The sequence below is a fragment of the Ruditapes philippinarum genome, unplaced genomic scaffold (genome assembly GCF_026571515.1).
Source record: "Ruditapes philippinarum isolate M1 unplaced genomic scaffold, ASM2657151v2 ctg11933_1_1_1_1, whole genome shotgun sequence".
Classification (NCBI taxonomy): domain Eukaryota; kingdom Metazoa; phylum Mollusca; class Bivalvia; order Venerida; family Veneridae; genus Ruditapes; species Ruditapes philippinarum.
This window is the reverse complement of record NW_026865207.1, coordinates 1-12,178: the sequence shown is the minus strand read 5'-3', so window position 1 is coordinate 12,178 and position 12,178 is coordinate 1. Positions and strand designations below refer to the sequence as shown.

At 32.3% G+C, this 12,178-nt stretch overlaps 1 protein-coding gene across 1 annotated transcript in view; it reads left to right on the top strand.

Annotated features, from left to right (window-relative positions):
- Positions 1 to 11,603, top strand: part of LOC132728169 (probable serine/threonine-protein kinase pats1) — a 28,884-nt gene extending 17,281 nt beyond the window's left edge. The window contains exons 14-24 of the mRNA XM_060713796.1: positions 122 to 211; positions 1,151 to 1,345; positions 1,992 to 2,138; positions 3,446 to 3,610; positions 4,479 to 4,577; positions 4,920 to 5,014; positions 5,959 to 6,106; positions 8,332 to 8,449; positions 8,803 to 9,007; positions 9,589 to 9,817; positions 11,483 to 11,603. Of these exons, the coding sequence (XP_060569779.1) occupies positions 122 to 211; positions 1,151 to 1,345; positions 1,992 to 2,138; positions 3,446 to 3,610; positions 4,479 to 4,577; positions 4,920 to 5,014; positions 5,959 to 6,106; positions 8,332 to 8,449; positions 8,803 to 9,007; positions 9,589 to 9,817; positions 11,483 to 11,584 (1,593 nt within the window). The 3' untranslated portion in view covers positions 11,585 to 11,603. The remainder of the gene's footprint in view (positions 1 to 121; positions 212 to 1,150; positions 1,346 to 1,991; positions 2,139 to 3,445; positions 3,611 to 4,478; positions 4,578 to 4,919; positions 5,015 to 5,958; positions 6,107 to 8,331; positions 8,450 to 8,802; positions 9,008 to 9,588; positions 9,818 to 11,482) is intronic.
- Positions 11,604 to 12,178: the final 575 nt, after the last annotated feature.

The window sequence follows — 12,178 nt, the reverse complement described above, 5'->3', positions numbered from 1 at the left end:
CATTTGTATTTAGTTTGCAAAAATAAAAGTTTTAGACATTAAATGTAAATGAATGCAAAAAAAAATCAATATTGACATCAATGCTAAGAGGAAATATAGGATATGTATGATTATATTTTAGGTGGAGAAGTTTCGTCTGCCAGAAGTGAACCTTAAAGCTAGGTACCCTCAAATTGTTGGATTTCATTATGTCAGCTCATACACAGGAATTGTAAGTCATTCATAAATAGTTGTAGCTTATTAGTAAAGATATAATGATGATAATGAACAAATATTGTTAAGCAGTATCAGTTTATATTTTTTTAACGCCTCCGTGGTCGAGAGGTTAGAGTCGATGACTTCTAATCCAGTTACCACTCTAATGTGGGTTCGATCCCCAAGAGATGCTTTGGTAGTTTAGTGTGGAGGAAGGGTAGTCTAGTACTGGTGTTACTCTCCAGGGGAACGATGGTTAGGACACTACCTGCTATATGAACTAAAATTTTTACTTGTTAAAATAACTGTTAGGAAAAAAGGCGTAAAATCAAACAAACAAACATTTAAAAATGCATTTCATATAGGTTTTTTTTCCCTGTCACCTACATAAAGATTTTTTATCAATGCACTCTGCTATTAGTTTTCTCATAGTTTAAACTCAATGATTTATCAGCACAGTTTTTATAACTTAGTTAAAATTTGAGCTTGATTGTGATGTAACATTTGTTTGAACAACTATGAGGTATCTTTGTTGTAAGTTTCATTTAGCATTGTTTTATTTCAGGGGGTGGATTGTTGTAAGGTTCATTAAGTATTGTTTATTTCAAGGGGTGGGATTGTTGTAAGGTTCATTAAGTATTGTTTATTTCAGGGGGTGGATTGTTGTTTAGGTTCATTTAAGTATTGTTTATTTCAGGGGGTGGATTGTTGTAAGGTTCATTAAGTATTGTTTATTTCAGGGGTGGATTGTTGTAAGATTCATTAAGTATTGTTTATTTCAGGGGGTGGATTGTTGTAAGGTTCATTAAGTATTGTTTATTTCAAGGGGTGGATTGTAGTAAAGTTCATTAAGTATTGTTTGTTTCAGGGGGTGGATTGTTGTAAGGTTCATTAAGTATTGTTTATTTCAGGGGGGTGGATTGTTGTAAGGTTCATTAAGTATTGTGTATTTCAGGGGGTGGATGATCTCAGACAAACCATCATAAGCAATACTTTACAGCAGAAATACATGGGTGAAAAAATTCCTGAAGCTTGGCTTACACTAGAAAAACGTCTGATTGCTTATCATGAGGAGAAAAAAGTAGATATTCTACCATTCAAACAACTAGAAACTATCAGCGCTACATGTGGTATATTTGACAGAGGGGAGGTAATTTATAATACTTCAGTCTTATCTTTATATGGTTAATTCTGAAAGAATCTTAATAGACTTATATAAACAAATGTTGACTTATCTCTCCTGATGACTTTAAATATTTTGTGTAAGATAAATGATCAGTACCAACTTTACTTGCTAAGCAACTGGTAGAAGATTTATAGTTACCAATATCATATTTCACTGGTTAGACACAGGGTTATGTAACTTGCTATTGCAACATCACAGAATAATCCTGGCTTCCTATTCTACACAATGTTCAATTTTAAAGTCATTTATATGTTGTTTTTATTATATTCCAGAATATTTTGTCCTTACTTCTATATATGCATTTACAGGAATAATGGAACTAAGAATGTATATCCAGTATAAATCTTGACTGCTTCAGATACAATATACTTTAACCATAAAATTCGTACAATCTCAATATAAGCCATTAATTTTACTTAGTAGAGAAAAAAAATATAAAATGAACTTTCATTGTGATATATTTTGCAATAATACAAACTATAATATATTTTAGATTCTATCTGGAAACAGTTAATTTATAATTATCAACTACACAAACTTTTCTATCTCCAATAGAAAAGTTTGTGTAGTTGATAATTATATAATATATTTTTTATGATATTTATTACAGTTGATTCAAGCGGTACAATTCCTGCATGATTTAGGTGCTGTACAGTTTTTTGATACAGATTTTCTACGAGACATGATTGTGATTTATCCACAGTGGATAGTGGATGTAATGGCATGTTTAGTTACAGTACATCAAGGTGCTGTCAAGGTATATTATTATTACCTTTTCTTGTACACAAGCTTGGGTTTTTAGCTCACCTGAGCATATGCTCAGGGTGAGCTATTAGGATCACTCTTCGTCCGTCGTCTGTCGTCCGTCATATGTCATCCCTTGTCCGTTCACACTTTTCAAACGACATCTCCTCTGAAACCATAAGGCAGATCATAATGAAACTTCACAGGGATGTTCCTTGTGTGAAGCCTTAACAAAGTTGTTCAAAGAATTCCATTCCATGGCAACCAAAAGAAAAAACTGTAAACATCTTCTTCTAAAAAACCCAACGAGCTAGAGCTTAGATATTTGGCATGAAATATCTTCTAGTGAGTGTCTACCAAGATTGTTCAAATAAAAGCCCTGGGGTCAAAATTGGCCCCGCCCCAGGGGGTCATTGATTTTCCCTATATGCATATAGTAAAAACTTAAAAAATGTTCTTTTAAAGAACCCATAGAGCTAGATCTAAGATATTTAGCATGAAACATCTTCTAATGAGTGTCTACCAAAGTTGTTCAAATAAAAGCCCTGGGGTCAAAATTGGCCTCGCCCCAGGGGGTCATTGATTTTCCCTATATGCATATAGTAAAAACTTAAAAAATCTTCTTTTAAAGAACTCAAAGAGCTAGAGCTAAGATCTTTAGCATGAAAAATGTTCTAATGGATGTCTACCAAGTTTGTTCAAATAAAAGCCGTGGGGTCAAAATTGGCCCGCCGCGGGGGTCATTGATTTTCCTTATATGTGTATAGCAAAAACTTAAAAAATCTTCTTTGAAAAAACCCAAATAGCTGGAGTTTAGGTATTAAGCATGAAACATCTTCTAGTGAGTGTCTCTACAAAGTTTGTTCAAATAAAAGCCGTGGAGTCAAAATTGGGCCCGCCCCAGGTGTTAATTGATTTTCTTTATATGTTTTCTTTTAAAAAACCCAATGAGCTATAGAGCTTAGATGCTCAGCATGAAACATCTTCTTATGGGTGTCTACCAAGTTTGTTCAAATAAAAGCCCTTGGGTTAAAATTGGCCCTGCCGGGGGGGGGGGGGGTTCAAAGGGCAGAAGGGGGAGGGTAGATCGTTGTTTTTCATTATATGTGTGTAGTAAAAAATTAACATCATGAAACATCTTCTATTGGGTGTCTTCCAAGTTTGTTCAAATAAAAGCCCTGGGGTTTAAACTGGCCCAGCTCCGGGTGCCTTTATACAGGTGAGCGTACTCAGGGCCATCATGGCCCTCTTGTTATTTCTGTTTATAAATACAAAAGATTACAATACGAGAGAGTATATAATTTTGTTTTGGTTTTTTAGGATGGTAAAATGTTGTTGAAGGACATAAGTAAAGTATGGGAGGATTATCCTAGTGAGCTACACCCCTGGTTACTACGGTTAACAGAAGAGTTTGACCTGACATGTTCACTACCTGATGAAGAAGCCAGTATTGTACCATGTCTGCTCCCGGATGGTGAACCAGAGGTAACAACACCTGCTAGATTTTATACACTTTTATACAGAAAGTTTTTTATTTGATTGTCACGGTTCAGAACTGTTCACTATTTAGGGGAGACTATGTGTAAGCGGCCGGATAGCACATTTTTCACACCCTGTGTCATGATATTTCTTCATGAGATAGGTTAGCAAGCATTTTGTATGGAGAGAGATTTGTTAAAACAATACACATTCTCAAAGAGTCCCTAGATTCTGTACCTTTTATCTTCTATATTCCTAGTCTTTAGCTCGCCTATTTAAAGAATTTGGAAAGCTGTTGAACTCACCCGGTAGTTGGTGTTTAGTGCCATTATCACACTTTGGTTAAGTTTAATGTGTGCAATAAAATAGAGAAAATAGGAATCCCGAAAGAAAGTCCAAAACGGCAAAATTGAAAATTTTGCAGGCTCCGTTTGATTGAGCCTGTTCCAAGACTACTCAAGGGAATTGGTTGAAACTTCACACACTGTCTTATTCTCTGGTATTATTTATCTTGATGTGCACAGGTCCCATTACTCTTGAGTTACCATTTTACAGAGTTATGCCCTTGTCCTAACTGTCAAGCACTAAGAATAGTTGAGTTTGCTGTCTAACAGATTGTTCTTGTTCAATTTTTGAACAAAAATATTTATTTTATAGTTAAAGCCAGCAAAATTTTCTTTTCACAAAAACAACAGCAAAATTTGCTTTGCACACGTTGCTAGCTCATTTTTGACAACAAAATTATTAATTATTTTTAACCAAGCATGTAAACATTGTTTCAGATAATTGAAATTTACTTTATATTAAAAAATTAACACATTGCTATAATTATATTTATAATGATAACATATATTTTTGTATGCTGTTATAACAGTATGATTGGCCACATGCAGATCCTAGGAAGAATATCCGAGAATCAATGACTGTATACAAGTTCCAGTACCTACCAGCTGGTCTCTTTAATCGAGCACAGGTAAAACATGTACATCAACACAGTTTTGGTGTCTACCAGACTGTCCACTTAGCTAAATAGGGAGGGTATAGGATTTGTAATGTTCAATCCATAGGTGAAGTCTAATATCTCTGTGATAATTAGTCTCCTACAAGTTTAAAAAATATTTGGTTTAAATTTGAAAAAAACACATGCTTTTAATTTTAAAATGTTAGAAATTGGGATTGATAAATTTTAAACTTTCCCTTTTTTTTTTTCGAAAAAGACATGTTTAAATTTTACCCATGTTGAAAAATGTTTTTCATTTGACAGTCTTTGAGCTTGATTGTTTTAACGATATATTATTCATCTTCTTTATTATAGGTTCGACTTCATCAATACTCTAAAGGGGCGTTACTCTGGAAGACCGGATCATTTATGAAGAAAAACAATCATATTGCTCTCATGATACAAAATGAGTATGTTTATTGATCTACATCCTATTTTTTTTTATTTCACTGTTGTATTTCACTGCTTTATCGCATTGTTGTATTTCACTGTTGTATCTCACTGTCTTATCTGTGCAAAAGATTTCACCATTAAGAACTTAAGCAACAAAGAAATATATGTTATGAACACTGTTTTTGGCTGTCAGAGCCTTAGGTTATCATGAAAACAAAGACATTGATTTTTAACTGACTGTTTAGTTGTCAGGTCCCGTAAGGACCTCTACTGGTTAGGGACCACCAACACTGGACAACCATCTAACCCAGACAGCCCGAAAATGCCTGATGTAGTTTTCTTCATGGTCCAGTGGTTGTTGATAATTCAGTTGCCTTTTTATCAACAATATATACATGTTCTTCTATAATTTGGTAATTAAATTTATCATTTTACAACCGTAAATTGTGATATTTTAATGTCTATTTTAACAATGTTGACGTTGAAAATTTGGACGTCAAGATTGCAATACTTAACCCCTTGTATTACCTATTTACATATGCAGAGTAAACAATAGAATATTCAAAACTTCAGCATTTGCTGCTGATATATTGTCTATTGTGTGAAAAATAAAAAATTTAAATACACAAGCTTTTATCTGGATTAAATCAACGTCATGTACATTTCTGTCTGGACACATGGTATTGTAGTGTGGACAATTTAGGTAATTTTGACATTCTTCTCAATGGGCCTCAGATATAAGTGTCTACATAATCAGAAATAAACAAACTAGTTTGTTAGATAGGAGAAGAACCTAGCAGTACAAATTTTCAGATCTTTAGCTTTGAAGTTATGAAATCTTAATGAAAAATGTTCAAAAGTGTCTGGTTGATGGTCCCCAACTAGTATTTCAAAATTTGTATTGAATATTTTATCTACAATTTTCTAACTGTTTGTTGATATAAATATGATATAATTTCAGTGAACAGGAAGTGATAGTGAGAGCTCAAGGGTTCAGACCAGAGAACTTCCTGTTTATTGTACATGAGATGATTGAGACTTTGATCCGGGAGTCATACTCTGGTGTACATTATGACTTCTTCATCCCCTGTATGGACTGTCAGAGCAGGGTGAGTAATATGTTTTGATTATACAACCAGAAAACTGTGACATAGGTTATGTTTTGATTATACAACCAGAATAATGTGACATTGGTTATGTTCTGATTATACAACCAGAATACTGTGACATTGGTTATGTTTTGATTATACAACCAGAATACTGTGACATTGGTTATGTTCTGATTATACAACCAGAATACTGTGACATTGGTTATGTTCTGATTTTACAACCATAATACTGTGACATTGGTTATGTTCTGATTATACAACCAGAATAATGTGACAGATGTTATGTTTTGATTATACAACCAGAATACTGTGACATTGGTTATGTTCTGATTATACAACCAGAGTACTGTGACATAGGTTATATTCTGATTATACAACCATAATACTGTGACATTGGTCATGTTCTGATTTTACAACCAGAAAACTGTGACATAGGTTATGTTCGGATTATACAACCAGAAAAAAAGAGACATTGGTTATATTCTGATTATACAACCATAATACTGTGACATTGGTTATGTTCTGATTTTACAACCAGAAAACTGTGACATAGGTTATGTTCTGATTATACAACCAGAATACTGTGACATTGGTTATGTTCTGATTATACAACCAGAATAATGTGACATATGTTATGTTTTGATTATTCAACCAGAATACTGTGACATTGGTTATGTTCTGATTATACAACCAGAATAATGTGACATAGGTTATATTTTGATTATACAACCATAATACTGTGACATAGGTTATATTTTGATTATACAACCATAATACGGTGACATATGTTATGTTCTGATTTTACAACCAGAATACTGTGACATAGGTTATATTTTGATTATACAACCATAATACTGTGACATTGGTCATGTTCTGATTATACAGCCAGACAACTGTGACATTGGTTATGTTCTGATTTTACAACCAGAAAACTGTGACATAGGTTATGTTCTGATTATACAACCAGAAAACTGTGACATAGGTTATGTTCTGATTATACAACCAGAATACTGTGACATGGGTTATGTTCTGATTATACTACCAGAATACTGTGACATAGGTTATGTTCTGATTATACTACCAGAGTACTGTGACATGGGTTATGTTCTGATTATACTACCAGAATACTGTGACATTTGTTATGTTTTGATTATACAACCAGAATACTGTGACATGGGTTATGTTCTGATTATACAACCAGAATACTGTGACATTGGTTATGTTCTGATTATACAACCAGAATACTACCTGTGACATTTTTATGTTTTATTATACAACCAGAATACTGTGACATGGTTATGTTCTGATAATAACAACCAGAATACTGTGACATGGTTATGTTACTGATTATACAACCAGAATATTACTGTGACATTGGTTATGTTCTGATTATACAACCATAATACTGTGACATTGGTTATGTTCTGATTATACAACCAGAATATACTGTGACATGGGTTATGTTCTTATTATACAACCAGAATACTGTGACATGGGTTATGTTCTGATTATACACCAGAATACTGTATTCATTGGTTATATTTCTGATTATACAACCAGAATACTGTACATGGTTATGTTCTGATTATACAAAACCATAATACTGTGACATTGGTTATGTTCTGATTATGCAACCATAATACTGTGACATGGGTTATGTTCTGATTATATCAACCAAATACTGTGACATGGGTTATGTTCTGGAATTATACAACCATAATACTGTGTGACATGGTTATGTTCTGATTATACAACCAGAATTACTGTGACATTGGTTATGTTCTGATTATACAACCAGAATACTGTGACATGGGTTATGTTCTGATTATACAACCAGAATACTGTGAAATTAGTCATGTTCTGATTATACAACCAGAAAAAAAATGATAAAGGTTATGTTCTGATTATACAACCAGAATACTGTGACATGGGTTATGTTCTGATTATACAACCAGAAAAAATGATAAAGGTCAGGTTCTGATTATGCAACCTGAATAATGTGACATTAGTTACTGGGAAAGTTTAATTATGATTTTGAAGAGAAATTATTGTATAATATTTAATATATATATGTATATGATTTTTATAATTACGCAGTTTTATTTTTTCTGTATTTTCACAATGATCATTTAGATATTGCTTGACATCGTTAGAATCATTTTTTTTTTATCTTGGAAAAAAAGCTTGTATACTATTAAAATCATACTTTGATTATAATTTTCTAGAATGTTAAGGATCCAAGTATGATGTCGTATCAGAAGGTCAAAAGAGCTCTAGAACTTAATGTTCCATTCCTACAGTGTGAGAAATTCTTCCATATGCTGTCATTACAGGAGATTAAAGGTAACATTTATTTTCACAAAAATCAATTTGAGAAAAGTCCAACTTGCAGGTCTTGACAACGTTCATTTTAGATGTTGTGTATACTTGTATATTTCAGATGTAGTATAAACTTGTATAAATGTATTTAAGAGGCTTGTATATATTTGTATATTTCAGATGTTGTATAAACTTGTATAAATGTATTTAAGAGGCTTGTATATATTTGTATATTTCAGATGTTGTATAAACTTGTATAAATGTATTTAAGAGGCTTGTATATATTTCAGATGTTGTATAAACTTGTATATTCCAGATGTTGTATAAACTGTTGTAAAAATGTATTTAAGAGGCTTGTACATATTTGTATATTTTAGATGCTATGCCATCAGATAAGATGGATGAGGTAGACAGTCATCTACGTAACAGTGTTCGTGAACTCATTGACCTCACAACGGAGAAAACGGTCTCTGTCTTCTTTGTTTACTCTACTAAAGACGTACCAGACTTGAAGGATGCAGAGAAATGTGTTCATCCTGGAACTATATTAGCAGATATGAGGTCTCAAGATGACCTCAAAGTGTAAGTGTATATATAACTGCTTGTTTATATAGTGTAAGATCTACACACCTCAGATTTACCGGTCGTCATCAAACTTTGAAATGTTAACTGAAAAACAAGAGGCTATATGTTCTTTTATGTAGTCATATATGCACCATTTTTTCAATGAAGAAGTATCTCAAAGCAAAATTAAGCATATTGATATACATGTCTAATGTCAGTCTTAAATGTTGATAAAAACAGGGGAACTTTTCAGTAACTTTGTCACAAACCATGTCAGATAATCTATCTCAAATAAAATTGTCAATTAATTTTCAGTATGCTAAATATGCAAGATATACTGACAATAACTTGTTCAAATAAAGGATAAATTAATATAATAAATTATTCAATGAATATTTTGAAATGGATTTTAACCAAAGTTAAGATGATATCTGCATCAAGATTTTGTTGACTTGATGGGGGTAACATGTATAATGCATATTGGACTCAAAATTTGCAAATTTTCAGTTCTGATACGAGAAAATAACATAAGTGATTTATTATGTATCTAGTATTGTATTCAATAAGGGATTTAGCTAATCTGATGATTGTACATGTAGGTCATACACAGATCAGCCTGAGTCATCAGACATGGAAGCTCTGACATTGTCAATCAAAGCTAATGATGTAATTGTGTTTGGTCTGTCTGATAACTTTGCTAACGATGATGTATGTAAGAAATTACTGCTCTACACAAAAGATGTACTTCAAAGACCAATATTGCTACTACTGCTTGGTCAGACAAAGAACTGGCAGAAAGGAGATCTAAATATGCCACTTGGTGATGAGGTAAACTATATCTTTTTGCCTAAATAGGCCACTTGGTGATGAGGTGAACTATATCTTCTCATTTAAATATGCCACTTGGTGATGAGGTAAACTATATCTTCTCATCTAAATATGCTACTTGGTAATGAGGTATACTATATCTTCTCATCTAAATATGCCACTTTGTGATGAGGTGAACTATATCTTCTCATCTAAATATGCCACTTGGTGATGAGGTGAACTATATCTTCTCATCTAAATATTCCACTTGGTGATGAGGTAAACTATATCTTCTCATCTAAATATTCCACTTGGTGATGAGGTGAACTATATCTTCTTATCTAAATATGCCACTTGGTGATGAGGTAAACTATATCTTCTCATCTAAATATTCCACTTGGTGATGAGGTGAACTATATCTTCTCATCTAAATATTCCACTTGGTGATGAGGTAAACTATATCTTCTCATCTAAATATGCCACTTGGTGATGAGGTGAACTATATCTTTTCATCTAAATATTCCACTTGGTGATGAGGTGAACTATATCTTCTCATCTAATCATGCCACTTGGTGATGAGGTAAACTATATCTTCTCATTTAAATATGCCTTTTGGTAATGAGGTATATTATATCTTCTCATCTAAATATGCCACTTGGTGATGAGCCGAACTATATCTTCTCATCTAAATATGCCACTTGGTGATAAGTATATTATATCTTTTCATCTAAATATGCCTATTGGTTATTGGGTAAGCTCTCATGGTAAATGTGCTTTGATTTCAACATTTTTCAGTCATCAGCATTTTAGTGCTTAGTCAAATAATTACTATCTCTAGAATTTAGTTACTTAACATTTTTTTTTAATATAAATTTTGCCAACCATGGTGACTGAGGTTTTCATTTGCTTATACATAATAAGATTTAGCACAGATATTTGAAAAATAGGGAGAGCTTTTGTACTCATTTTGGCATCACCATAACACTTTGGTTAAGTTTTTGTGTGCAACTTAAGTGAATGGGTTGAAACTTCACAGACTTGTATTTGGTGATTATCTAACATGATAGGCTCAGGTCCCATAACTCTGAGTTATCTTTTTATTAAGTTATGTGGTGTGTAGTCTGTATTGTAAATAAATTTGTTTTGTTTTTAAAAGACAATACACTATACTGACTGATGTAATTATTGTTGCTATTTATAAAATGTTCCTCTGTATATATTGATCAGGTATTTGTGGATATGACAAAGATAAAATGTTCCTCTGTATATATTGATCAGGTATTTGTGTATATGACAAAGTTAAAATGTTCCTCTGTATATATTGATCAGGTATTTGTGGATATGACAAAGTTAAAATGTTCCTCTGTATATATTGATCAGGTATTTGTGGATATGACAAAGTTAAAATGTTCCTCTGTATATATTGATCAGGTACTAGTGGACATGACAAACTTAAAATGTTCCTCTGTATATATTGATCAGGTATTTGTGGATATGACAAAGTTAAATTGTTCCTCTGTATATATTGATCAGGTATTGGTGAATAGGACAAAGTTAAATTGTTCCTCTGTATATATTGATCATGTATTTGTGGATATGACAAAGTTAAAATGTTCCTCTGTATATATTGATCAGGTATTTGTGGATATGACAAAGTTAAAATGTTCCTCTGTATATATTGATCAGGTATTTGTGGATATGACAAAGATAGACAGATATCAGCACAAGATTAAGGAATTATTTGTGGCTATCAAAAAGAAAGATGAGAGTAAGAAAAAGGTAAAATAATTTTTTAAATGTTTTATATATAATGATGAAATGTTCCACTACCTCTCCTTTACAGTAAAAATATGTAGATAAAAATATTAGAGTAATTTGTTACATTTTTCAGATAATTTATTAGGTTAAAACTTTTTAAAGTTAATAAGGCTACAGTGGGTTAATTGTCTTTAAGTTTTTCAAATATATTAATAAAAACAATATAGATGTATCATTTGGATTTAATTCTTGAAAAAAGAGCTAGACTTTAAATGACAACATGTTATTTGCCTTCCTTAAATCTTGAATTGAGCTAGAACAAATCATTCTCTATCATCATATATCCCAGTAATATTTTACTTCCAGTTTTATCTCATCATGAAATATTAATAAAGCTTTTCCTTTCCACACAAAACCCTTTTAGCTAAGAAGCAATCTAGTACTAAAGTTCTAATAATGACTAAGGGCAGTTAGTGTCACTATTTCCAAATGTGTGTGTTGTGTGTGCAAACAAAATCCTGGATTTTAAGATAAATTGTACACATGAAGATAGATCATATATAGATCATGTGTCAAGTGCAAAACCAGATCAAAAAATCAAGGTCAAGGTTAAGTAAGTGAATG